This window comes from Zingiber officinale, chromosome 10B (assembly GCF_018446385.1).
Source record: "Zingiber officinale cultivar Zhangliang chromosome 10B, Zo_v1.1, whole genome shotgun sequence".
Taxonomy (NCBI): domain Eukaryota; kingdom Viridiplantae; phylum Streptophyta; class Magnoliopsida; order Zingiberales; family Zingiberaceae; genus Zingiber; species Zingiber officinale.
This window is the reverse complement of record NC_056005.1, coordinates 91,145,246-91,171,722: the sequence shown is the minus strand read 5'-3', so window position 1 is coordinate 91,171,722 and position 26,477 is coordinate 91,145,246. Positions and strand designations below refer to the sequence as shown.

Below are 26,477 nucleotides of genomic sequence, written 5' to 3'. Positions count from 1 at the left end.
AATAATGTCTACACGAAATTTTATAATTTTTGAATTTTTGTAGGATTTTCTAGGGGTTTCTGAAGTTGACTGAAATGGAATTTCAGCAACTATCAGAGCTCCGATCGATCCATGGATCGATTGGAGTTCCATGAATCGATCCATGGATCGATTCAAACGACAATTCCCGCGAGCAGAAGCTCGCTGGATTGATCAGCCGATCGATCCAGGGAGTCTGAATCGATCAGTGGATCGATTCAGAAAGGTTCAATCGATTGGAACCCAACTCCAATCGATCCAAGTTGCTGATTTTGGCTGGAAAGGCCTGATTTCAGCATCTTTGAACCTCTTTGAGTCTAGGTAACCATTCCAAACCCCTTAAATACATTTGTATACATACAAAGGGTGTTTTCATGTTGAAAACAAGGATGGATTGGTTAATGAAGACTAAGTAGAAGTTTAGGTTGAGGTTGTTTCAAATTTTGAATATTTGAACCTCAAAACTTCTAAATTTGGGTTTCCTAATGGTTTAGGGATTCCAAGTCATTGTTGGTGCAATGACAGAAGTTACCACCATGTCTTTAGGGGGAGGGACTCTTTAAAGACATGAAAATTGTTTTTCATGAACCTTGGAAGGTGGTTAACCTTCTGTTGTGAACTTGCTCAAGGTTGAGCATTTAAACTTGAAATGGGGAGAAATGGGGAGTGGATATCCTCATTATTTCAAGTGGACACTCAAGTGGTAGATAATGCTCAAGGTTGGGTAGTTGTCTACATTGAGGAGAAGTTAAGGATAAATGAAGGGTATGGGACCTTCATTATCGTGTTGATCACAACGAGTGATGTTGTGAACAACGATGAGCAACTCTTCAGGGGGAGAGTCTTCAACAAATGGATTTGTTGAAGTGTGCCCAGAATTGGAGCATAGGTTGATGTGTGTCCAACGATGGGTTGATGTGTGCCAATAGGGGGAGAATGTATGGTTAAGCTTAGTCCTTCATTACCTATGGGAAGGTCATAGGGGGAGAATGAAAGGACTCATGAAAGGGAGTAAGTTAGGCTTTCATTACCTAGAGGGAGTTTGCCCTCTTAGGGGAGAATGAAGAGCTTAATTTATGCTTTCATTACCTAGTGGCATGAAGAAGGAGGCTATGGGATTAGCCTAACTTACATATGGGATTGTAAGTGTTATTGTGGTATTGTCAAACATCAAAAAGGGGGAGATTGTTGGTGCAATATCCCTCAGGTCAAGGTTGACCTGGGTAACCAAGTTGAGTCTTGGTTTGGGTTTAGATGTTTGACAATAAGATATTGATTGAAGAAGAGTCAAGTAGGTCAAGGTTGACTGGATACTTGACTGGGAAGTCCTAACTGGGATGTTAGGCAAAATGAAAGTCCTGGTGAGTGAAGCTAGGCAGAAGGAAGTCCTAGTGAGTGAAGCTAGGCAGATGGAAATCCTGGTGAGTGAAGCCAGGTGAAAGTCCTAGTGAGTGAAGCTAGGCAGATGGAAATCCTGGTGAGTGAAGCCAGGTGAAAGTCCTAGTGAGTGAAGCTAGGCAGATGGAAATCCTGGTGAGTGAAGCCAGGTGAAAGTCCTAGTGAGTGAAGCTAGGCAGATGGAAAATCCTGGTGAGTGAAGCCAGGTGAAAGTCCTAGTGAGTGAAGCTAGGCAGATGGAAATCCTGGTGAGTGAAGCCAAGTGAAAGTCCTAGTGAGTGAAGCTAGGCAGATGAAAATCCTGGTGAGTGAAGCCAGGTGAAAGTCCTAGTGAGTGAAGCTAGGCAGATGGAAAACCCTAGTGAGTGAAGCTAGGTGAAAGTCCTGGTGAGTGAAGCCAGGCAAGGGAAAATCCAGATGGATCAAGGATGATCGGACATCTGGTGCTGGGAAGTCCAAGTAGGTCAAAGGATTGACTGGATACTTGGCATGAAAGAAAAGTCCAAGTAGGTCAAAGGGATTGACCGGATACTTGGCACAGAGAAAAGTCCAAGTGGGTCAAAGGGATTGATCGGACACTTGGTAAGGGAGTCCTAGCAGGTCAAGGGAGTGACTAGAGGCTAGGCATGACATACCAACAGGTCAAGGTTGACCGGATGTTGGTTTGGGAGGTTTAGGACTTGGTTTTGGACAAAAATCAAGTGCTGGATCGATCAGTGGATCGATCCAGACCTGTCCCAGCGAACAGAGAGCTTCTGGATCGATCCGTGGATCGATCCAGAGGTCCCAATCGATTAGTGGATCGATTGGGACGCGGCTGCTTCGCGCGATAAGCGCTGGATCGATCCGTGGATCGATCCAGAGCACAGAGGCGCTCTGGATCGATCCGTGGATCGATCCAAAGCCTCCCCGATCGATTGGGAACATTCGAATCGATCGGGATCCGACCGTTGGCGTCGTTTATAGCTGCAGGCGTTCGATAGCTGCGGCATTGCTTCACGGATTCACCCCAGAGCTCTCGCCAACTCCTCCACAGCGCTCACAAAGCTCAGATCGCCAGTTCTTGAAGGATCTTGGAAGCCCTCCAAGTCAAGAGGCGGATCGAAGCCAAGAAGAGAAGCTAGGGTTAGGGTGTTGTACTCATTGTAAGCTTGTAAGCTTGTATTTCTTGTATCCTTTCCCTCTCTTCTTGTATTGAGTCTTGTAGGGCTTCTCCGCCCTTGGTAGTTACCATAAAGGAGAGTTTTATTTAGTGGAGGGTGTGTGTGTTGGTGTGGATCCTTGGATTAGTCACCTCTTGTGAGGTGGATACCAAGTAAAACCAACCGTGTTAGCGTTGTGTGTTTGTTTCTGTATTTTCCGCTGCACATCTTTGAAGGAACAAGCAACGCCGAACACCGAGCGAAGCGCGACGAGCTATTCACCCCCCCCCCCCTCTAGCTACTTTTGGTCCTAACACTTTTTTCCCGGAAGAACAGTATACAATGGAAAAAAAACTGTTGTAAATGAATGTGCATGTGTGCGTACTTGGCCAAGAAATATGACCTCCCTTTTTATATGACGTTGCATACCTTTAGAGCTTGACCGTTGTCAGAGAATATCGAGTGTCAGAACTTATCAAGTGAGAGAGGATGTACGGAACCGCCTTCTATTGGTGGAAAGAAGGTTCCACTCTCGGAGAGTGACAGACCATTGGAATATTTCCTTGCGTATGACTGTTATTCTCTGACAGGAGATTACGATTCCCTGACATTGCTGTCGCTTAGTCCTTTTCGTCCCGCCTAGGTTCAGCTACAGCCAGCTCGGGGCGATCGTTCAAATGTGCTACCAGGACTGAGCCTTGATGATGAGCTGTGGTGAACTGATCGAGCTTTATCTGAGACTGTGTCGAGAGACCCATCTTTCATGATTTGACCGCTGAAGAACCGATCGGGAGTTGTCTTAGTAAACGTACCAGGACCATCTATAAAGCATGAGTTGAGGAGATCTGATCAACCGGGGGCAGGCCAGGAACTGGTCCAAGTTTCGTCTTACGTCTCAGATCTGGAGACCTACCCTACCTGTGATCGACCAGAAATTATGTGAATCTGGGGACTTATCCTACCTGTGACGGCCAGGGCTTGCGACTGATCAGGAATTATACGGCTGATGACGCAAGGCGGGCTAACTCCTCTCGTCTTTTCTTGATTGTTGACTGTCACGTTCTCTTAACTTTTAACTCTCTGATCTATCGGACCCCTCACCCCTCTTTTATGTACCGTATCACTCATCATTGATTATATCTGGATCAGTAACTAACACAAGCAATTTATTCTCGAACGCCTAAACAAATCACATGGTTCACTGTTGAGTAATCTCACATTTATTAAGGTGTTTGCTCCTGGAATTCTTGTTCCAAAGAATAGAATTTGGTCAGTTTCAAGTGATAATTATCTGCTACCGTACACATCCATTGTGAACGATGCTCATAAAGCTGGGTTGGAGATTTACGCAGCAGACTTTGCAAATGATAACATTTTGAGCTTTAACTACAGCTATGATCCGGTAGCAGAGTATCTCATGTTCATTAACAATGGAGTTTTCTCAGTTGATGGCTACTGACAGACTTCCCTATAACTCCATCAGAGGCAATAGGTAAATCTTTCTCTTTCTTTTGCCCTGAAGATTTAAACAATTTGTTATTTTCTTGTAAGAGAAACTAATTTCTTCCCTCCAAAACACCAGCTGTGCAACTAAGCTTCGTATAAAGTGTTCTTCTTCTTGCTTCAGACTATCTTCCATGTTCTTTTAGTTTGATAAATGCAAACAAGAATTAAATGCATCAGCCATCATTTTTTTCGCCGAGATGAATATTTTTTTGACAGTGTGATAGCTAATCACATATTTGAATTTCCGGATACTACTTTGAATTAGTTTTAATTGTTGCATGTTGTTTGTCTCAGTTAAACAAAAGCATATGCTGATTTCCCTTATAACACTCAACTTTAGACACAATTACCGCTTATGATTGTTCTTCTCCATATTTTCCTCTAAAATTATAATACAGGGAAACCTTTAATCATCTCACATGGTCACAGCATGCTGCTTTTATGTCTCAGCAATTAGGCTTTAGCACAGTAGGTTCTGTCATTTCTACCCTAAATGATGCCGGTTATAACAAGACATGATTCAGTCATGTGACAGCGCTGTTCTAGTGAAGTTCAAGCAGCTAACAAAGTATAAGCTTGTCTATCAAATCGATAAGTCCATTGGTGATGCTATCAGTTCCTCAGTGGCGGATATCAAGAGATTTGCCAATGCTGTGGCCCTTGGGAAACAATCCATTTATCCTTCGTCCATGCTGTTCTTTACATTGTTGATGATTATATTTGCGTCGACCTTCTTATCTGACTCAAACCCGAATGCTTTTCTGAAATTTGTCACGGCGAGTAAGCAAGCTACTGCGGTGATCATCTGGCTCCTTTTACTATTCTTTTTTGATTTGATTATGTTCCTTTTTTTTTTTGTATGGTTCCTCATCCTTCTGTTGTTTATTCTACTCTACTCTAAGCTATCAAAACCACTGTCAACATTTCAATGTAGCATTTCATGGTATTGAATCTGTTATCTGTATTGTTCTTTCCACATGGATTCAGTAAATATTTGTAAAAATGTTGGTCAATATTATATTTTAACTCTGAGGGGTAAATTGAAAACATCCTGTTACTTAGGGAGTGAAGTGAAAATTTACTATTTATTTTTTTTGTTTATTTTGGAAACTATTTTATTTATTTATAAATTTAATATACGGTTTGGATGTGTATTCATGGTCATTCTTAATCTTTACTATTGCGTGAGCGAAACCCCTTATATCATATGAGGTAATACAAGAAGAGATTCAGAAGAAAATTTAACTTATAGTAAATAATTTTAATTTTTAAGTATTACCTCTATCTTTATTTTTTTAGTGCGACAAGATTCTATTATTTTTATAATTTTATACATTTCTAGAGGCACTTATAAAAATTTGAGGTAGGACAACTACCCCATCAAAATTAGAGCAATGATATACACAAGGAAAAAAACTCAAGGATAGACACATAAAATCATGGTCCACTATTTCACTTTTTGTGGGCCCCATCATTTTATGTGTCTATCCTTGAAGTTTTCCTTGAATTTTTTTCTTTGTGCATATCATTTTTCTCAAAATTATATGTAGCTCTGTCCATAGTTACGTGTGTAATGTAATACATGAACCCATACGGATAACTAACTCTCATTCATAAAAAAAATGATTTAATTTTTTATATCATATATTAAACTGATAAGAATAAATACTACATTTAATCTTATTTATATCATATATTAAATTGATAAGAACAAATATTACATTTAATCTTAGTCAAAAGGCTGCTCATAAATTAGGTAAGAGTGCGCTAGACCCATGTAATAGTGTAATGCGAGGGTGATGCTCGATAATTCCAACAGCAAGAACTCCCTTTATAACAAATTAATTTAATATCATACTTGATCTTAGCTAAAAAATCGAGAAAAATATGTATTTTAACATCACCAACTCAAGATATTTATAGATGCTTCTCAATAATACGTCATAGCTGAGTCTTAATAATACACCATATCTGAGTCTTAAACTTTAGATCATTGATTAATTAATGAAAAAAATTCTCAATAACACACCGAGTATTAAACTCTAGATAAGCATTTGAAGAAATTATTAATAAACTTTAAAATTATTTTCAATGTGAAAAAAAAGATATCAACATAATTTTATTTTGGACTCCATCAAAATTAGTTAGTAAAATAGACATATTCTTAATAAAATAGTAAAATTAATGAATTAAATAATAAATATTTTTCAAATTTATTTATAAATTTAATGAGATATTTAATTTTGTTCATTTAATTACCAACTTTAACTTTTTACAAAACAGTTAAAAAAAATAAAATATGATTAGCTACTCGCAATCGTGCTCGGTTCAATACTTAACCAAACTGCATGTCAAAATGATCAAATTACATTTCCTGTTTTTATCCCTAATCAGTTTCTAATCTGGCCGTCTCCTCCAGGCATCCTCCTCACTCCGCTTTCCTCCCCCATCTCGACCACGCCATCATTTCGGACGTCGCTTCCGTTCTTCTCGAATCTCTTCATGGCACTGTCCACGATGAAATCTACAATTTGTCTCGTGATGAAATTATAATAAAAATTTATTGTATGAAATAACAAATCATACCTTGTTGTGGTGAAATTCGGAGAGGAGAAAATGCTGGATGGAGGAAGACGTTTCTTGCTGTCAAAAGAGCAATCATAAAATTGGAAAGCTCTCCGTAATTCCACAAATCAAATCCTGAACCCTCGGATATTCTTCTTATATGTGAAAACGAATCTTACGTTCACAACCCCTCTCTTCCTTTCTCCGTGAACCACCCTTGGGCGCACCTTTTATAATGAGAATTATCTCAAGGGTAAAAGAGACTTTTTCCTAAAAAGAAGGTGGTATGTCTATGTTCCCATTTCCTGCATCTCCACTTATCCAATGTAAGTCACTAAGACTAATTAGTCACAAAACTAAATAAATTGCATAGACTATATAAGAGTTTAGTCACAAAGATTATATCAGAACATCTAATCCATACTTAAAGAAAATAGTTTGCGCGATAGGTAGTACACTGAGCGATAATTACTAAGAAGATTATTATACCTTATATAGTCGATGCTAACAAAATTGTTACAGTTTACTTAGCCGCTTTTCCAAATGAATTAGAAACATATTTATTATGGCACATAGCTTCTTTCCTGCCGGTACATATTCGTTATCCAGATAACATCCAATCTCTCAGTAACACACATCCATTATCTTGAAAATATTCATATATTACTATTTATCCAGATTAAATAATCTTCATTTACATCAATATGAATATGTCTAATCCCTTATCATGACTATTATGTCAAGAGCATATTCCATATTAAATATTCACAATCATTTCTATACATAACAGAAATGGGTCGACAGTAAATAATTAACATCAAAAGATGTAAATTTATTTAATCTTCCTTTTTAGCTAGAATATATTTATTCTAATCAGTCGTTTTCATAGTTATGCTCCATAGAGCAAATCATCCATAGTCATAGGATACATGTTAAAATAGCAGACACTGATTAAAACTTCAAGTAAACAGCTAAATAATCACAAAGGAAAAAAAAACTAAGATTAACTTATAATCTTAAAGGTCTCACATAGTAGAAAAACAACGATCTATTCTCCTACTACCTTTATTGTCGTAATAGCACATATTGTATGAAGCACATTCTATGATGCTATTCTCTTTACTAAAAAGAGCGCATGTTTTCTTTAAATTTAACATTGTATAGATTTTGATCTACACATATCTTTCTAATCTTGAATTCAACATATGAATTCCAATATGACCGTCAACAAATTTAGTAAATAGTGGGTTCATTTATTTATATTATTATTTAACATAAATGATCTCATCTTCACACAATTATCAAGGTGACCTTAACTTATAGATCTGTCTCTAATCACAGTTACATAAACTATCCTATAAGTAACAGTTTTATCTCTATTTGTACCTAACAAATAGAGATTATTGTCCATATGAGTGGATTAATCTCAACCTATCAACATACTCACTGAGATCTTGTATGAATGTAACAAAATCATATACACTGAATAAATTATGGCAAATTACACAATCAAATCGCGATATCTGATTGCTATTATAATATTATTACATTCTATAAAGTCTCAAAGACTTTATATGCTCTTTAAATGATTCTCTAGTCATTGGCTTAGTAAAAAGATCTGCAAGCATAGTACATATAGGGACATACTCAATAATTACCTTTCTTTTAACCATAATATCCCTCACAAAGTTATATTTTATCGCTATATGCTTGTCTTTGCTGTGATATTTGAAATCCTTAGAAAAAACTATTGCAGCTTGACTGTCACAGTAGACAGTTATTGGACTCCCATTGTCCTCAACAATCTTTAGATGCTTCAGAAACCTTCTCAACCAAAATGCTTCTTGTATAGCCGCTGAACATGCCACATATTCAACTTCCATAGTTAACAAAGCTACACAAGCTTGTTTCTTGTCATTCCATGAGATGGTGCCACATTAAGTAAGAATAGATAGCATGATGTGGATTTTCTATCATCTAGGTCTTCAGGCCAATGTACATCTGAATAACCTTTCAGACTCATATATGATCCTTGAAAATAAAGACAATAATCTGTCGTCGCATTCATATATCTAAATATCTTTTTTATCGCCTTCTAGTGTCTCGATCCTAGATTTGACTGGAAGCGACCGACTAAGCCAACAACATAATTGATATCGAGACGTATACACAACATAGTATACATCAAACTACCAATAGCACTGACATATGATTTTTTTTATTCATTTTAGCTCTTTCCTCTGGAATTTTGGGACACATACTCTTGCTCAAAATAGTGCTCATCCTATCTAGAATATGAGTCAGATAAAGGCCAGCGGAGATGACATTGGTGTTGATGGAGAGGCAACTTTAATGCACCCTGTACACGTACATTAGAAAGGCGAACCCCCACGTGGAACTTCCAAAGGCTGTGGTAGAAGAGCTAGTGGTACTCATACTCTGCTCATACTCATACAAGCAGACAGAGTGTTAGAGACCAAAAATTAGGGAAAAAGTCCTTAGCACAGGTCCTCCGATGCTCAAGTCAGGTCTTTTTTTTCCCTAGAAGAACAGTGTATGACTGAAAAAAGAACTGTTGAAGACGAGTGTGTATGTGTACTTACCTGGCAAAGAAAGAGGACCTCCCTTTTTATATGACATTGCATACCTTTACAGTCTGACCGTTGTCAGAGAATGTCGAGTCTCAGGGTTTGTCGGGTGAGAGAGGTTGTTCAACATCCTCCTATTGGTAGAAGGAAGGTTCCACTCTCAGGGAGTGGCAGTCCACTAGAATATTCCCTGGCATTTGGCAGTTATTCTCTGACAGGAGATTACAATTTTCTAACATTGTTATCGCTTAGTACTTTCTGTCCCGCCCAGGTTCAGCTACAGCCAGCTCAGGATGACTGCTCAGATGTGCTACCAGGACTGAGCCTTGATGATGAGCTATGGTGAACCGATCAAGTTTTATATGAAACTGCAACGAGAGATCCATCTTTCATGATTTGACTATTGAAGGGTCGGTCAGACGTTGTCTCAGTAAAAGTACCAGGACCATCTATAAAGTCTGAGCTGGGGAAGTATGATCAGTTAAGGGCAAGCAAGGAACTAGTCCAAGCTTGGTGTTACGTCTCAAATCTGATGACCTGCCCAGCCTATGACTGATCAGGAATTATGCGGATCTAGGGACCTACCCTGCCTATGACCAATCAAAAATTATGCGGCTGATAACGCAAGGCGGTCTAACTTCTGTCTCTCCTTGACTGTTGACTATCACGCCCTTTAACTTTTGACTGTCACATCCCCTTGACTTTTGACTTCCTGACCTTATCAGACCCCTCCTTTATGCACTGTATTAAGTACCTTTCACAATAGGTGTATGGTCTACGTTCTAATTTAACATGCTGAAATGATGTAACATCTTATTTATATAAGACTTTTGTTACAGACCCAAAAGTCTTTTAGGACAATCTCTAATAATCATCAACTCTAAGATGTATTTAGCTTCTCACATATCCATTGTATCAAATTGTGATGACAGTCATTTCTTGACTTCATTCACATACCCTATGTCATTTTCAGCGATCAGTATATCATCATCATATAATGATAAAATGATATACTTTCATTTTTCTCTTTTCAAGGAAATGAAATGATCCTCATTGATGATCCTGAAATCATAAGATAAAATGACTTTAAATCTTATGTTCCATTGTCCTGACGTATGCTTTTGTAGGACCGTTGGGCCGGCTAGAAGGGGGAGGGTTGAATAGCCCTGAATAAAACATAACCCTTTCTCTAACAATTAAGCTAACACTTGAAAAATAGATTAAGCAGAAAATAAAGCATAAAAACGAGGTACCGGATTTGACTTGGTTACAACCGGGGAGGTTGTTAATCCAAGGAAGATGGTTGCACTAAGAACTCCTTCAGGCGGAGAAGCCTCGTTTACAGCAGTGTAGGTACAAAAAGAAAGAAGCTAATCAAAGCAGTGGAAGAACACAAGTGTTGTTACAATTTCTGAACTAATGATTAGCTTCTGGACCAAGGCTATATTTATAGCCTTGGTCGGGGCGCCTGGAAGGGTTCCGGACGCCCTGGGGGATAAAACTTTATCCCCCAACATTCAGATCGCGTAAATCACGATCTTGGTCAAAATCAGGGTCCGGGCGCCCGGAAGGGTTCTGGGCACCCCGGAGGGCTCCGGGCGCCCCGGAGGGCAAAGTCAACAGTCGTTGACTTTTCACATTTTGATGATATTGGATAAAACATAAGATCTTTGGCAAAAATAAATAAATAAATATCACAAAGGTAAGAGTCTCATTAGACAAAGACCTACTGATGACAATTTGTGAAACTGAATGTACAAAGGAAAAGGAGTTTCCTCACAAATCAGCATCAACATAAAATTTAGATTAAATTCTTATGCAAGTAAAGTAGTTACTTTGAAGATCAATGGCAACATATTGTTGAAGCCATATTTTTTTTTTTTCTTAGAAACAACAGGATGAACATGGTTGTGTTAAAACTATGCAACAACTATATGCATCTATACAAAATTATATCAATAATGATATCTAAATTAATCAAATCAAACAAGCAAAACAATCTCTGAGTTTACCACAAACCAAGAAATTAAGTTTCAACAAATTGGTGAATAACTTACTAAATTAGGCTATGATGATACTGGGTTATTAATGTCAAATCATATCTGGAAATAGATGTTATCTTCTGGAACTTAATTTTAATTAATTAGGTATTCATGGAGCATCATATGAATTATTTTAAATTAAGTTTTTATCCATTTCTTAAATATACATTTTATAAATAATAATTCTCTAAATTTAGAAAATAAATTTCATTTTCTAAAAATTAAATAATATTTTTCTCGAATCTCTCTAATAATATATAGTAAAAAATTATTAAAAATATTTTAAATTGTTAATCGAAAATATGTACTAAATTTGAAATATTACCTTAATTTCATTTAATTGAAAAAATCAATTGATTTCTTTAAAAAACATTTCAGAAAAACATTTATGGAAAGAATAATTCTTTTCGTTTTAAAATTAATCCAATCGTAATTATGAGAATTTTTTTAGCGAATAATTAATATGGAAAATCGATTCAAGGTCATCGCGCTTTAATATATTAATTTGTTATATAAAGATAAAGTGTATTTTGTTATAGAAAGATAATTTATTTCTAAATATAGATAATAGATGGCTGATTAATAATTATATATTCTAAATTTAAAATTCTAAAAGTGATAATGCATCACTTTTCAGAAAAATATTTATGGAAAAGAATAATTCTTTTCGTATTAATTTGTTATATAAAGATAAAGTGTATTTTGTTATAGAAAGACAATTTATTTCTAAATAAAAATTTTTATAATTATTTTATAAAATTTCTATGTATGCTCATAATTATTAGAATTGGTTCTCTAACCTAAATAAATAAAAAAATTTCCTTAATTAATTCCTATTATATATATATCTCTCTCAAGGAGGATATTAAGAATCCAAATTCATACGATATGGAGGCTGAGTTAATACCAGGGTTGCCTGACGATGTTGCTCTTCAATGTCTCATCCGTCTGCCCTTGTCTTTTCTTCGGATCGCTCGGCGTGTCTCCGAGCGATGGAAGCGTGAAATCTCTTCCTACTCCTTTTACCGCCTCCGTAAAGCCGCCAACGTGGCGCGTCCCTTTGCCGCATTCGTGATATCGAGTCCTAGGCCTAGGCAGCGTGGCTATAAGCGCGTCACTTTGTACGACGCGAGCCCAGGCGTGTCGCAGAGGAGGTGGGGAATTCCGGCGGGCTGGAGGAAGCTGCCCGTGCTCCATGACTGGTCTCGAAGATGCCAAGTGGTGGCCGTGATCATCTCCCGGGCAGCATTATCTCACTCGGTATTATTCAATTGACGGATCAGCATTTTGCAATCGCCCGTTTGGCATTCTCTGGGCTGCTCAGTCAACACTCTCATAGTCGTCCGACCGATATCACTTGGTCGTCCGATCGGCCACACGCTTGAAGTAGGTCGCGCGCTCGACGCTCCCTAGGTCGCCTGGTCGCATTTTACAGTCATCCAGTCGATATTTCTTGATGGCTCGGTTCCTGTTCTCTTGATCCTTCGGTCGGCATCCTCGCGGTCGCGCGCTCAGTACCGTCCGCCTGACGTCTATCCACTCGATTGACATCCTTTCGATCATCCGATCGGCACCTTTGTGGTCACACACTCGGCATCGCTCGTCCGCTTGGCCTGCTCGTTATCCCGCGTGCCGCTCGATCTACTATCATATTACTTGTCGCATGCTTGACATTCTCGCAGTCCGCTCGGCATTGTTTCCATCCCTCATGAGGCACCATACAGCGATTGCTTGCGTAACATTATGCGAGGGATTCGACGATGGGATTTTGTTATCAAGAGCGTTTCAGCTTGTGCGAGAGTAGTTCGGCTTTTGTGACTAACTATCTAGTCAGTCGGACTTGCACCTCCTTCGACTAGACTTGAAGGAGAGGCTTGTGATCCGGATACAGGTTATGGCATAGGATGGAAATAGGGGGAAGAGGAAGGGCAAGGAGGTCTTTTCATGAGATAAGGGTTTTTGTCTTTAAAGAGGGCACTGTAGCAACTGAGAAGAGAAGGGGGGTTTCAAGTTTTTTCCGCCGCCTTCTCCCTCTCACACCCTTCGTCGGTGTCAGACAAAGCTGTCGGTGTTGCCCTCCTCCTCTCCTCTACCTCCTCTTCACTCCGACTCCGTCATCAGGCGGAAGGAGACTGGGTTCATTCCCTTGAGTCGCCGCCAACATGAAGAGGGTTTCCTCCCTCCTCATCTCATGTTGTCCGCCGGTGCCATCGCCGGCCGACACCGCCTCTCTGCTCTTCTCACCCTTCTCCTCATCCCCGATCTGAGCCACAATCGGCTGGGGCAGGTGACGTGCCACCTCCTCCTTCCTTACTAGATGTGCGGCACCACCGCCTCCTCCTCCTTTCTCCGGCGCCGACGCCGTTGGGGGGCATCATCGTCATCCCCCGCAGTTGTCACAGCCGCCTCCCACAGCAACCGTCTCCGGCAACCAGCGCCGTCGTCTCGGGCGACCACTGCCACAGCCGCCTTTGGCAGCCAGCGCCTCCGACGTCCAGCGTCGTCACCTCTGGCAGCCACTGCCGCAGCCGCCGACACCTCCTGGCAGTCGTCACCACCCTCAGAGCAACCACCGCTCAAGGGCTTAGGTATCGTACTATGTCTATATGCCAGTCTGCGAGCTGAGAGTGTATTCGACCTTCGTGCTGTTATTATATCCCGGCCTGCGAGCCGATGGATTGTTCGGCCTTTGTGCCGCTGTGGCGCTCCGGCCTGTGAGCCGAGGTTGTAGTCGGATTGTGCGTCGCCCTGCGGATCCATATCGCGTCCGGCTTCGAGCCACCGGAGCCAGCTACTCACCTGGTGGATATTTATCTGCTATCCAGAGTCGAGCGACGACTCGATCAGCTCACCCATCCATCCGAGGGCGCCCTCCCCCCTCGGGGCCAGGGTACGTCATCGTACTCGTTCTCTATTTATTTCATTATTCCACTATTTATTCAGCTTGTTTCTTATGCATTATTGGGACTCGCCTCGAGCATCGAGGTACCAGGAATCGGGGCAATCCGGTCGTTGGCTACAGATACTGTTGACCAGAGGACATCTGACGACTTGGTCAACACAGAAGACAGCTCACCATCTGGGTCATGGAGATGTGGTCAACATTCCAGACACATCACATCGACAGATCCATCTTCTCAGCTTCCCGACAGGAATAATCATAATTATGAGAATTTTTTTAGTGAATAATTAATATGGAAAACCGATTTAGGATTGTTTTAAGTGATCGTGTTTTAAAATATTAATATGATATATAAAAATACAGTTTATTTTGGTATAGAAAGATAAATTTATTTTCTAAATATAGATGGTTGATTAATAATTGTATATTTCTTTTCTCTTTTGGAAATTTAATTTTTAAAATTTAGAATAATGCCTAAGTTAACTAAATATTTTTTTTTCATAATTATTCTCTAAAATTTATATTTATGCTTACAATTATTAGATTAATTCTCTAACTTAAACTAAATAAACTTTTTTATTTTTTTTTTTTTGATGGAGGAGCAAAATGGATATTGGATGATTTAGTTTTTTTTTAATATTATTTTTGGCATGATAAATTTTTGATATCCTTATACTTATTTAATAGAAGTCGGATCACTCTATTTTTATATGAAAAAGGATATATATATATTATCAAAATCTATACAAGAACTAATGATACCAATAAAATCACAATCGTACATCCCTCATCACCAATACACACTACCATCATCCATGTGATCCATCGATCGTTCGCAGTTGCTCCTCTTCAACCATCCCGCAGTGTCTCAGTAGCCTCCAAGTTCTGGCAACTCCCAAACAATCAAGCAAAATCCGGCCAGGTATATTCCGAGGTTCAATGGTAGACTCCCTCCTCGACCCACCTCCACTTCCCTATGTTTTTTAGCAGACCTTTGGCAAACTGATGGCACTAATCATCTCACTCCTCTGATCACTGTAGTAGGCAGTCGATGGCTCGCTCTAAAGCCTATCTGCCGTAGCTTCGATCATCCAGCTCCTCTGGTCACTGCAGCAGGCAGTGGATGAATTAATGAGGAAACTGATCATGATCAGATCAAGACTAGGCTTACTCTGGATCAAAATCCAAAATCCATTATGGTCTTGCTCCGTGAGACTTCCCCACTAGCCGCCTCCTCCTCCCCCATCAAGCAGTCGCAGCCTCCCAGCTCACCCTCACCGGGGGAAGGATCTTTTGGTCCATAAATACTGGATCATCTCTTGGTACACCATTTGTATTGGTGGGAAGTAATGACTCCCATCTATTTAACATGTAGGGGCTATTGTCTGCCACCGATTCACCTTTCTTGATTTAGGAGCAGACCAAGAAAGATGATCCAGAGGATCCCATCCCCATTCATTGTCAGTAGAATTCAGAATCCCTTGATATTTTTGATGTTATTTTTATCGAATTAACCATGTGTCTTTACTAAGTATAAAATATGAGAAATTTTAATTTTAATTGTAGATCATCTATTTGCCCTTCTCTAACCGGTCCACTTGATTCAACAAAAATTTCTGTATGGTATCGATATATATTTTATATCAAATTTTTTGGCCAATTACAAGAGAAAACATGATAATGCCCTTTCATTTATTCGCTTCTCCGAGTCGGGCAGGTCTTCCCTCACCTTTTGCAGGTTGAGGAAATCTAAGGAGGTATCGGGCGGCAGATACCATACCTTGGCAACCTATCGGATTGCATCTTCAAATCCTTTTTCATTTATACTATACTAGAACACAACTATGAGGAAATGAAAGCTATACTAAAATATTATAAAATATATTAGATAAAATATATTAGGATTATAGGGCTATACGGACTCGAACCGTAGACCTTCTCAGTAAAACGGTTCAAACTTATTATTATCAAAATGATTTGAACTGTTTCAAAGACCCAAAATGCATTTTGTTGCATTGGGTTGCATCTTCTTCGATATTTTGACTCGAGTTGAACCACGAGACTCACAATATATCAAATTGGAACTCATTCAAAGATCTATAATTATTTATGGGGTGGAATCCATAATGACTCAGTTTCAGACTAAAAAAATATCATTTAAAACCTTTTCGGAGATTTCTAATAATTTTAGTCTTAAATTATTTTTTTCCAAACATGTTGTAGTAGTTAGGGGTTGTGATTCCAATTATTATATTTAATTATAAAAATACCCTATGATAAATTAGAGAATATTTTTTTAATAAATTAGATAATATTTTGAATAATGAATTAGATTTAAAATTTTAAATAATTCAGATAATTCTAAATTAAATTTTATTAATAAACCTATTAACTTAAAAAATTTAAATATAATTAATAAGATAATTCTAGAAATAATTTGATTCATGCAAGTTCAATATATATATTAGACAAAATGAAATGAAAGATATAAGAAAATCATAATCTAGAATCAAATAGAAGAAATAAAAAAAAAAAAAAAAAAGGAAAAAATCCAGCCTATGATGATAAAAAACCAAAATTAAAGAAAGAAATTTGGTGGATATTAAAAAAATACTGATTAATATGTAAATCACATTATTTTATAAATCTTTTATTGGAAAAATATGAAATAGTTTGAGTAGTTCAAATATTAAGATAAATTTAAAGATAAACATTAAAAACTTAGAAATTATTATTAATAAAAATTTAATAAAAAATCAATTAAATATAGATCTAGATGAAATCAATCCTAATCTTAATTAATTTTTAATTTATTCCATCAAGATAACTCTAAAACAAATAATTCAACTCGAATTAATCCTAATAATTTGAATTTAATTAAATCTTAAGATAAAGTTATTTAAACTAATTCAAATTTAATTAATTTAATAAATCCAAAGTTAATTAATAACTCATCTAGTTTGAAAAATTCAAGTAATTTAATTAATAATCAAGATAAATATAATCTAATAAATATTAATAATTCAACCAAGATAAAATTTTAATTAATAATCAATATAATCTAAATTTTGAAGAAATCAACAAGAAACTTGATCTAGTATTCAATCAAGATAATCTATATCCGTGGGACGAGGCTGGTTCCACATTTTTAGTATTCAATAAATACAATCCAATTAAATTAAATAAATTTAATAATAATCAAGATAATTCTGATAGCTCAAATTGTAATTTTAAAAAATTAGACAATATGAATTAATTAATCAAGGTAATTATAAAAATAACTAGAACCATTCTAAAAAGTTATATAATTTAGATTTAAATAATAAATTAATTAATCAAGATAAACATCCACAATAGAATCATCATCCAAAATCTAAAATTTAGAATAAAAAAACTATTTTATTAAATTTGGATATCCACATTTCACTAGCAATTTTTCTATAATTTACCATATTTTTTTTATCTTTTCTCTATATTTTTTTATTATTACTTAGAGGAGAGAGATTTTTTAGTATTGGAATAAATTTTATTTCCAAAATTTAGAAAAATACTATTTATCAAATGTATATTTAGGTAATGAATAAATTAGATTTTTTAATAACCTATTTTTGATTGTAATATAAGAGACAGGAAATAATAGGAATAATATAGTGAATGATAGTTGGATTATTTTATAAGACAATGAAGTATAATTTTGATAAAAATAAAATAAAATGGAGTGTGTTTTAATGATTTCAAAAATAAAGAGTGCTTTTTTGTTTTTTTAATTCTTGTCTTTTTTATTAACAATTTTTTATTATTAATAAAATTATCTGATTTTGGGTAATCTCCGTATAGTCTTTATGGGGATTCGTAAGAACTAAGAAGCCATAGTCTTTTTCTTAATTAAATTTAGGTTACATGCTTTTTAAATGTATTAAAAATAGTTTGAGATTTTATAATAAATAAAACAAATTTATTTATTTTTGGGAGTTTTTAATTAGCCTATTTTTGAATTAATTACATTAAGCGTTGGCAAATAAATTCGGATAAGCAATATTGAACAAATTAAAATTAAAATTAAAATTAAAAATAGAAATAACATAGAGACTCGACATCGCAAAAGTCGTTGCTCTTCCTCAGCGAGGCCACGAACCTCTGCTCCTCGATACCGTACGGCGTCGGCAACTTCACCCTCTGCAACCTCTCCTTCAACTTCCCCAAAAAGTAGTCAATTATCCCTCCCCGACTCCTTGCTATAATCAGCACCAGCACCTGCTCGTGGGCGTGCTTTAATGCTCTCAAGTAGGACGTGGACGCCCTCCCCTCCTCCTCCTCCGCAGCCACCTCCGTCCGCCGATGGATCACCATACGCCTCGTTGTCCATTTGCCAGCCGTGGCTTTGAACGCCTCAAACGTTGGCAGCTGGCCGCTGAAAACGCCGAATAAGCCACGGGCGAAGAATCCTCTGCACTTGTGCAGGGGACGCGCCATGTCAGGCAGAGGCGCCCATGCGTCCGTCTCTACGTCGTAGGCCAGCGCCGATCTCAGCGCCATCCCTTTCTGGTCTCGCCCGCCGGCCACGAACACCACCGGCGACTCCGCTGAGGCGGCGCACGCGAAGAAGGCCCTCCGCGGGCCCGGCATGGGCGCCCCCAGCCGCCAAACGCCGGTCAACAAATTGTGCACGTGGACCATATTAGTCCCAGGGCTGTGCCGATGTCCTATCACCACCAGCTCGTGCCCCACGGCCACCACTTGACATTCGGCAGCCGAGTCACGGATCATCGGCAGCCTCGTCCAGACTTGTTCGGTCACGTCGTACAAGGCTACCCACTTTTCGAAGGGATGCTTAGGATTCGATACTACGAATGCAGCAAGAAGACGAGCGACGTTGGCGGCTTTACGGAGGCGGTAAAAAGATGACGAAGAGATTTCATGCCTCCATCGCTTGCAGACACGTCGAGCAATCCGTAAAAAAGAGAAAGGGAGGCGGATGAGACATTCAAGAGCAACAGCGTCAGGCAACCCTGGTATTAACTCAACCTCCATCGATCATATACAATTTTGATTTTTAATTTTTTTATATGGTGGGTATATATATATAGATAGTTGTCTGAGATGCATGAAAAGTTAATTAAGGAAATTTCTATTTAGTTTAGATATATTAGAGAATCAATCAATCAATCAATCTAATAATTATCAGCATAAATATATATAAATTTTAGAAAATGATTAATTATGAAAAATTTTATTTAATTAGTCCGATTTAAGAATTAGTCTATTGACAAGTTAAAATTTAAAAATTAAATTTCTAAATAATAAAACTTTAAACGTGCATGAAATATATAATTATTAATCATCCATCTATCTACCTATCTATATTTAGAAATCAATTTTATCTTTCCATAACAAAATAATGTTTTTAAAACAAAAGTGGATGATTAATAATTATATATTTCATTTTCCTTTTATAAATTTAATTTCTAAATTTTAACATGTCATGCTCATAAATTGCTAGACGAATTCTTAATTTAGACTAAATGAAAATTTTCCCTAAAATCTCTATTTAAATTATTATTCTAATTATTAGAATAATTTTCTAACTGAAACTGAATAAAAATTTCCTTAACTAATTCCTATTATTCTCTCTCTCTCTCTCTCTCTCTCTCTATATATATATATATATATATATATAATCCATATTAAAATTAAGAATCTAATTAAATTGTCTCCCACGGCGGTTGAGCTAATACTACTACTAGGCTTGTTATTACTGCTATAGGGTTGTATGACTATGTTGTTTTATCCGTTTTTTTTTTTTAAAAAAAATAACAAGATTGCTCGATGTGTCCGTAAAGCGTGCCGAGCTATAGCCCGTGGGCCAACATCGATAATAAGGAGGAGCAATTGGATTTTTTATGGGAAAAAGAAAAAAATATATGAGAAAGAAAAGAAGGTAGCTCGGGTAAAAAAAAAAAAATAGCCTAAAGTAAAGTTGTGAAGTAGAATGCCTTCAGTTGGAGGTAGGACTTTTGTAGTCTGCGGAGTAGAGTTGTGGAGCAGAGTGTCTTCCATCGGAGGAAGAGCTTTTGCAAGAATAGTAGTAGGAGAAATAGAAGATGAAGAATAGTATTTGATCAGGTCAAACCACCATCTTTAGTTATGGTGAGTTCTTTGGCAAAGTGACCAAGGGAGGAATCCTTTGCAACGAACTTCATCTACCTTTTATATAAATAGAGTTTGGTTTTGTGTGCACAACAAACCATGTCAAATCATCTTTTTCCGGTACGGGCGGAGACTATTTCATGCATATGGTGATTGTCAATCCATGTCAGAGGTATTGTCAATCTATATTAGAGGCATGCTGTAGTTGTCATTTCATATCAAAGGCATGCTCTAAGACCAATTCCAATCCGTATCTTTTTATATTATTTTGATGTAAAAGGGACAAAGTCTCTTTCAATGGAGATCTCAAAACCTGCACCATTTTGGTGTAGGTGAACAGTACAGCACCATGGTGGTGCTGCACTGTTTACTTGCACCAATTTGGTGTAAGGATGGATTTTTAAAATATATTATATTTTAATAAGTAAGTTATATTTAAAATATTTTTAGGTGTTATTAATTTGGTGAAAATATTTAAAAAAATTATCTAAATTGTTTATGATGGTGTATTATCTTTAAATATTAAATATTAGTATGTTTATTAAATTATTTCTAACAAAATTATAAAAATACTAATTTTAATTTTCTTGTAACTAAAAATATAATATCATAAAAATTAATAGTAATTATTATCGTAATAAAAATATTTAACAAATTAATATATATATGTTGAATAATAAATTATAAGATGGAAAAATAAAATATTCTAAAAAATATTTCTTTTAGTGTAGGAAATGGTGTCCATTGATTGGAGTTGGAAAAAGTTTTGGTGCTCAAATGACACCAAATTAGTATTGAAAGTACATCAAAATAGATTTTGTGGTTGGAGATGATCTAACATTTGTAGCTCATCATGCTAAGTCAACCCTTAGATAAGGAATGATGATCGTTTCTTTAGAATTCATGCAGACTTAGTTTAAAAGATATTACGTCTTCAAGTCACATTTCAATAATTTACTGATTTGTTAGGGATTTATAGGTCCAAGAATTTACTAATTTATTCTTTTTATTTTAATTTATTCAGTTTAACAGAATAATCGAATTAATCAATATATATAAATAACATTTTTAGAAAAAATTGAAATTTAAAAAAAAAACCTAAGTGAATTTTTAAATTCTCTCGGTTAAATAAGCTAATCTAACCAAACTTGAAATGTAAAATGACGTACACCATGGTTGAGTTAGCCACTGATATACCATTGGCTCCTATGAAGCTGAATCATGTTTCCTGAAAACTTACAATCTTTATTTGGCCACTTTAACCATGAATCACACATACAGTTAGGGTCATTATTTCATCACATGACAAAAGGTTAGTTATTGAGCTGTGCCTCAATAATAGCTAAGGGAGGTTTTTTTGGGGGTTATTTCCTGATTCCAGTCCCATTGCTTATATTTTTTTTGTCACTTACCAGTTCAAACGACACAACTTTATGGTGTAATGTGCAACTGACAAAAGATGGCATTGGGGTTTGTCTTCCCAACATCAATTTAGACAATTGCACTGATATTGTATCCACTTATCCCCGAGTAAGACAGCATACATGGTTAATGGCGTAAACACATCGGCTGGTTCTCTGTGTGGACTTCACCATAAATGATTTGTCACAAGTTTACTGTTAGTACAAAATATGTCTGCATACACATTGTTTTAAAATAAGTGTGAAGGATGACATATTCATTGATCCTCTTCGAAATTTGAGTAAGACAAAAGTCGACGGAGATGATATTGGTGTTGACGGAGAGACGACTTTGACGCACCCTGTGTATGAGCATCGGAAAGACGAACCCCCCTAGAACCTCCAAAGGTTGTGGTAGAAGAACTGGTGGTACTCAGACTCTGCACACACTCAGACAACCACAACAAGCGTTAGAGACCAGAAACCAGAGAAAAAATCCCCAGTGCAGACCCTCTGATGCTTAAGTCAGATCCTTTTTTCCCGGAAGAACAGTATATAATGAAAAAAAGAACTGTTGAAAATGAATATGTATGTGTGCGTACCTGGTCAAGAAAGATGACCTCCCTTTTTATATGACGCTGCATATCTTTAGAGTCTGACTGTTGTCAGAGAATATCGAATGTCAGAGTCTATCAGGTGAGAGAGGATGTGCGGAACCGACTTCTATTGGTGGAAGAAAGGTTCCGCTCTCGGGGAGCGACAGACCATTGGAATATTTCTTGCCGTATGACAGTTATTCTCTGATAAGAGGTTACGATTCCCTGACATTGTTGTCGCTTAGTGCTTTTCGTCCTGCCCAGGTTCAGCTATAGCCAGCTCAGGACGATCGCTCAGTTGTGCTACCAGGACTGAGCCTTGATGATGAGCTGTGGTGAATTGATCGAGCTTTATCTGAGACTGTGTCGAGAGACCCATCTTTCATAATTTGACCGCTGAAGAGCCGGTCGGGAGTTGTCTTAGTAAACGTACCAGGACCATCTATAAAGCATGAGCTGAGGAGATCTGATCAACTGGGGGCAGGCCAGGAACTGGTCCAAGTTTCATCTTACGTCTCAGATCTAGGGACCTGCCCTGTCTGTGATCGACCAGAAATTATGTGGATCTAGGGACTTACCCTACCTGTGACCGGTCAGGGCTTGCGACTGATCAGGAATTATGCGGTTGATGACGCAAGACGGGCTAACTCCTCCCGTCTTTTTTTGGCCGTTGACTGTTACATTCTCTTGACTTTTGACTGTTATATCCCTTTAACTTTTGACCTCCTTATCTTATCGAACTCCTCCTTTACGTACCTTACCACTCATCATTGATTATATCTGGATCAGTAACTAACGCAAGCAATTTATTCTCGAACGCCTAAACAAATCACATGGTTCACTGTTGAGTAATCTCACATTTATTAAGGTGTTTGCTCCTGGAATTCTTGTTCCAAAGAATTGAATTTGGTCAGTTTCAAGTGATAATTATCTACTACCTTACACATCCATTGTGAACGATGCTCATAAAGCTGGGTTGGAGATTTACGCAGCAGACTTCGCAAATGATAACATTTTGAGCTTTAACTACAGCTATGATCCGGTAGCAGAGTATCTCATGTTCATTAACAATGGAGTTTTCTCAGTTGATGGGCTACTGACAGACTTCCCTATAACTCCATCAGAGGCAATAGGTAAATCTTTCTCTTTCTTTTGCCCTGAAGATTTAAACAATTTGTTATTTTCTTGTAAGAGAAACTAATTTCTTCCCTCCAAAACACCAGCTGTGCAACTAAGCTTCGTATAAAGTGTTCTTCTTCTTGCTTCAGACTATCTTCCATGTTCTTTTAGTTTGATAAATACAAACAAGAATTAAATGCATCAGCCATCATTTTTTCGCCGTGATGAATATTTTTTTTGACAGTGTGATAGCTAATCACATATTTGAATTTCCGGCTACTACGTTGACTTAGTTTTAATTGTTGCATGTTGTTTGTCTCAGTTAAACAAAAGCATATGCTGATTTCCTTTATAACACTCAACTTTAGACACAATTTAAAATTATAATACAGGGAAACCTTTAATCATCTCACATAATGGAGCCAGTAGAGAGTTTTGACTATCCAGATTGCACTGATTTCGCTGACCAAAAAGATTTATTAGAATAATTCTATTATTTATTATTAGTCGAATGTTTTATAGGATTAAGCCTTTAGTAGATACTAATGCCTCCATGGTTACAGCATGCTGCTTTTATGGCTCAGCAATTAGGCTTTAGCATAGTAGATTCTGTCATTTCTACCCTAAATGATGCCGGTTATAACAAGACATGATTCAGTCATGTGACAGCGCTGTTCTAGTGAAGTTCAAGCAGCTAACAAAGTATAAGCTTGTTTATCAAATTGATAATATTGATGATAAAATTCACTCATATTATTAATGATAGTATATGATATATATAAATATCATTACAAATAAAAATAAGAAAATATATAAATTAAGAAAAAATAAGTATTTCCTAATAATAATTATTCTCTAATAGTTACGAAACAAATAACTATTTTCTAATAATAATTATTTCCTAATAACTAAAAAATAAATAACTATTTACTTATAATAATTATTTCCTAATACGTACTCTCAAGATGGTGTTCCAAAAATGACACCAATATTGCTGCAAATAGTAAACAACCGAGGTCGAGAAAGCGACTTTGTAAGTGTATCAACCAACTGATTCTCAGTAGGAATATGAGTAACTCGTAGTTCGGAGGCGTGACACCCAAATTATCAGTAAAAAGCACAGCAGGCATGGCTCTGCCCGTCGTTGCGTGTGCAATATAATACATGAACGCGTGCGGATAACTGACTCTCATTCATTAAAAAAAAAAATTTAATTCTTTATAACAGATATTAAATTGATAAGAACAAATACTACACTTAAACTTACTTATATCAAATATTAAATTGATAAGAACAAATATTACATTTAATCTTAGTCAAAAGGTCACTCATAAATTAGGCAAGAGTGCGCTAGACCCATGTAATAGTGCAATGCGAGGATGATGCTTGATAATTCCAGCAGCAAGAACTCCCCTTATAAAAAATTAATGTAATATCATACTTGATCTTAGCTAAAAAGTCGAGAAAAACATGCATTCTAACATGGCCGACTCAATATATTTATAGATGCTTCTCAATAATACGTCATAGCTGAGTCTAAAACTCTAGATCATTAATTAATTAATGAGAAAAATTCTCAATAACTAGTCTTAAACTCTAGATATGCATTTATAGAAATTATTAATAAATTTTAAAATTATTTTCGATGTAAAAAAAAAAGATCTTAACATAATTTTATATTAGACTTCATCAAAATTAGTTAGTAAAATAGATATATTTTTAATAAAATAATAAAATTAATGAATTAAATAATAAATATATTTTTCAAATTTATTTATTAAATTTAATGAGATATTTAATTTTGTTCATTTAATTACAAACTTTAACTTTTTACAAAACAGTTAAAAAATAAAATATGATTTGCTACTCGCAACCGTGCTCGGTTCAATACTTAGCCAAACTGCATGTCAAAATGATCAAATTACATTTCTTGTTTTTATCCCTAATCAGTTTCTAATCCGACCGTCTCCTCCAGGCATCCTCCTCACTCCGCTTTCCTCCCCATCCTAGCCACGCCGCCATTTCGGACGCCGCTTCCGTTCTTCTTGAATCTCTTCATGGCACTGTCTACGATGGTTTGCCTCGTGATGAAAGTATAATAGAAATTTATTGTATGGAATAATAAATCATACCTTGTTGCGATGAAATTTGGAGAGAAGAAAATACTGGATGGAGGAAGACGCCTCTTGTTGTCAGAAGAGCGATCACAAAATCGGAAAGCTCTCCGTAAATCCGCAAATCAAATCTCGCAATCTCAGATGTTCTTCTTCAATGTGAAAATGAATGTTACGTTCACAACCCCTCTCTTCCTTTCTCCGTAAACCACCCTTGGGCGCACCTTCTATAATGAGAATTATCTCAGGGGTAAAAGAGGCTTTTTCCTAAAAAGAAAGTGGGCATGCCCACGTTCCCATTTTCTACATCTCCACTCGTCCAAGGTAAGTCACTAAGACTAGTTAGTCACAAAACTAAATAAATCGCATAGACTATACAAGGGTATAGTCACAAAGACTATATCAGAACATCTAATCCATACTTAGAGAAAATAGTTTGTGTGACAACAAGCACACTGAGCGATAATTGCTAAGAAGATTGTTACACCTTATATAGCCGATGCTAACAAAGTTATTACACTTTACTTAGCCGTTTTTTCAAATGAATTAGAGACATACTTATTATGGCACATAGCCTCTTTCCTAGCGGTACATATTCGTTATCCAGAAAACATCCAATCTCTTAGTAACACAGCCATTATCTTGAAAATATCCATATCTTACTATTTATCCAAATTAAATCATCTTCATTTACATTAATATGAACATCTCTAATCCCTTATCATGACTATTATGTCAAGAGCATGTTCCATATTCAATATTCATAATCATTTCTATACATAACAGAAATGGATCGACCAGTAAATAACATCAAAAGATGTAAATTTATTTAATCTTCCTTTTTAGTTAAAATATATTCATTCTAACCAATCACTTTCATAGTTATGCTCCATAGAGCGAATCATCAATAGTCATAGGATACATGTTAAAGTAGCAGCCA

General features: G+C 36.6%; 1 protein-coding gene and 1 pseudogene across 1 annotated transcript; both read right to left on the bottom strand.

Annotated features, from left to right (window-relative positions):
• Nucleotides 1-18,226: 18,226 nt before the first annotated feature.
• LOC122029269 (F-box/kelch-repeat protein At1g80440-like) lies at nt 18,227-19,192 on the bottom strand. Its single transcript, XM_042588204.1, has one exon. It carries the CDS (start codon nt 19,190-19,192, stop codon nt 18,227-18,229), a length of 966 nt encoding a protein of 321 aa, XP_042444138.1.
• Nucleotides 19,193-24,763: 5,571 nt separating this feature from the next.
• LOC122030749 lies at nt 24,764-24,895 on the bottom strand (annotated as a pseudogene).
• Between the last annotated feature and the right edge of the window lie 1,582 nt (nt 24,896-26,477).

What these genes read in the sequence shown, in the direction of transcription:
- LOC122029269 (XM_042588204.1), bottom strand. Translation starts at nt 19,192, where the DNA reads ATGGAGGTTGAGTTAATACCAGGGTTGCCTGACGCTGTTGCTCTTGAA.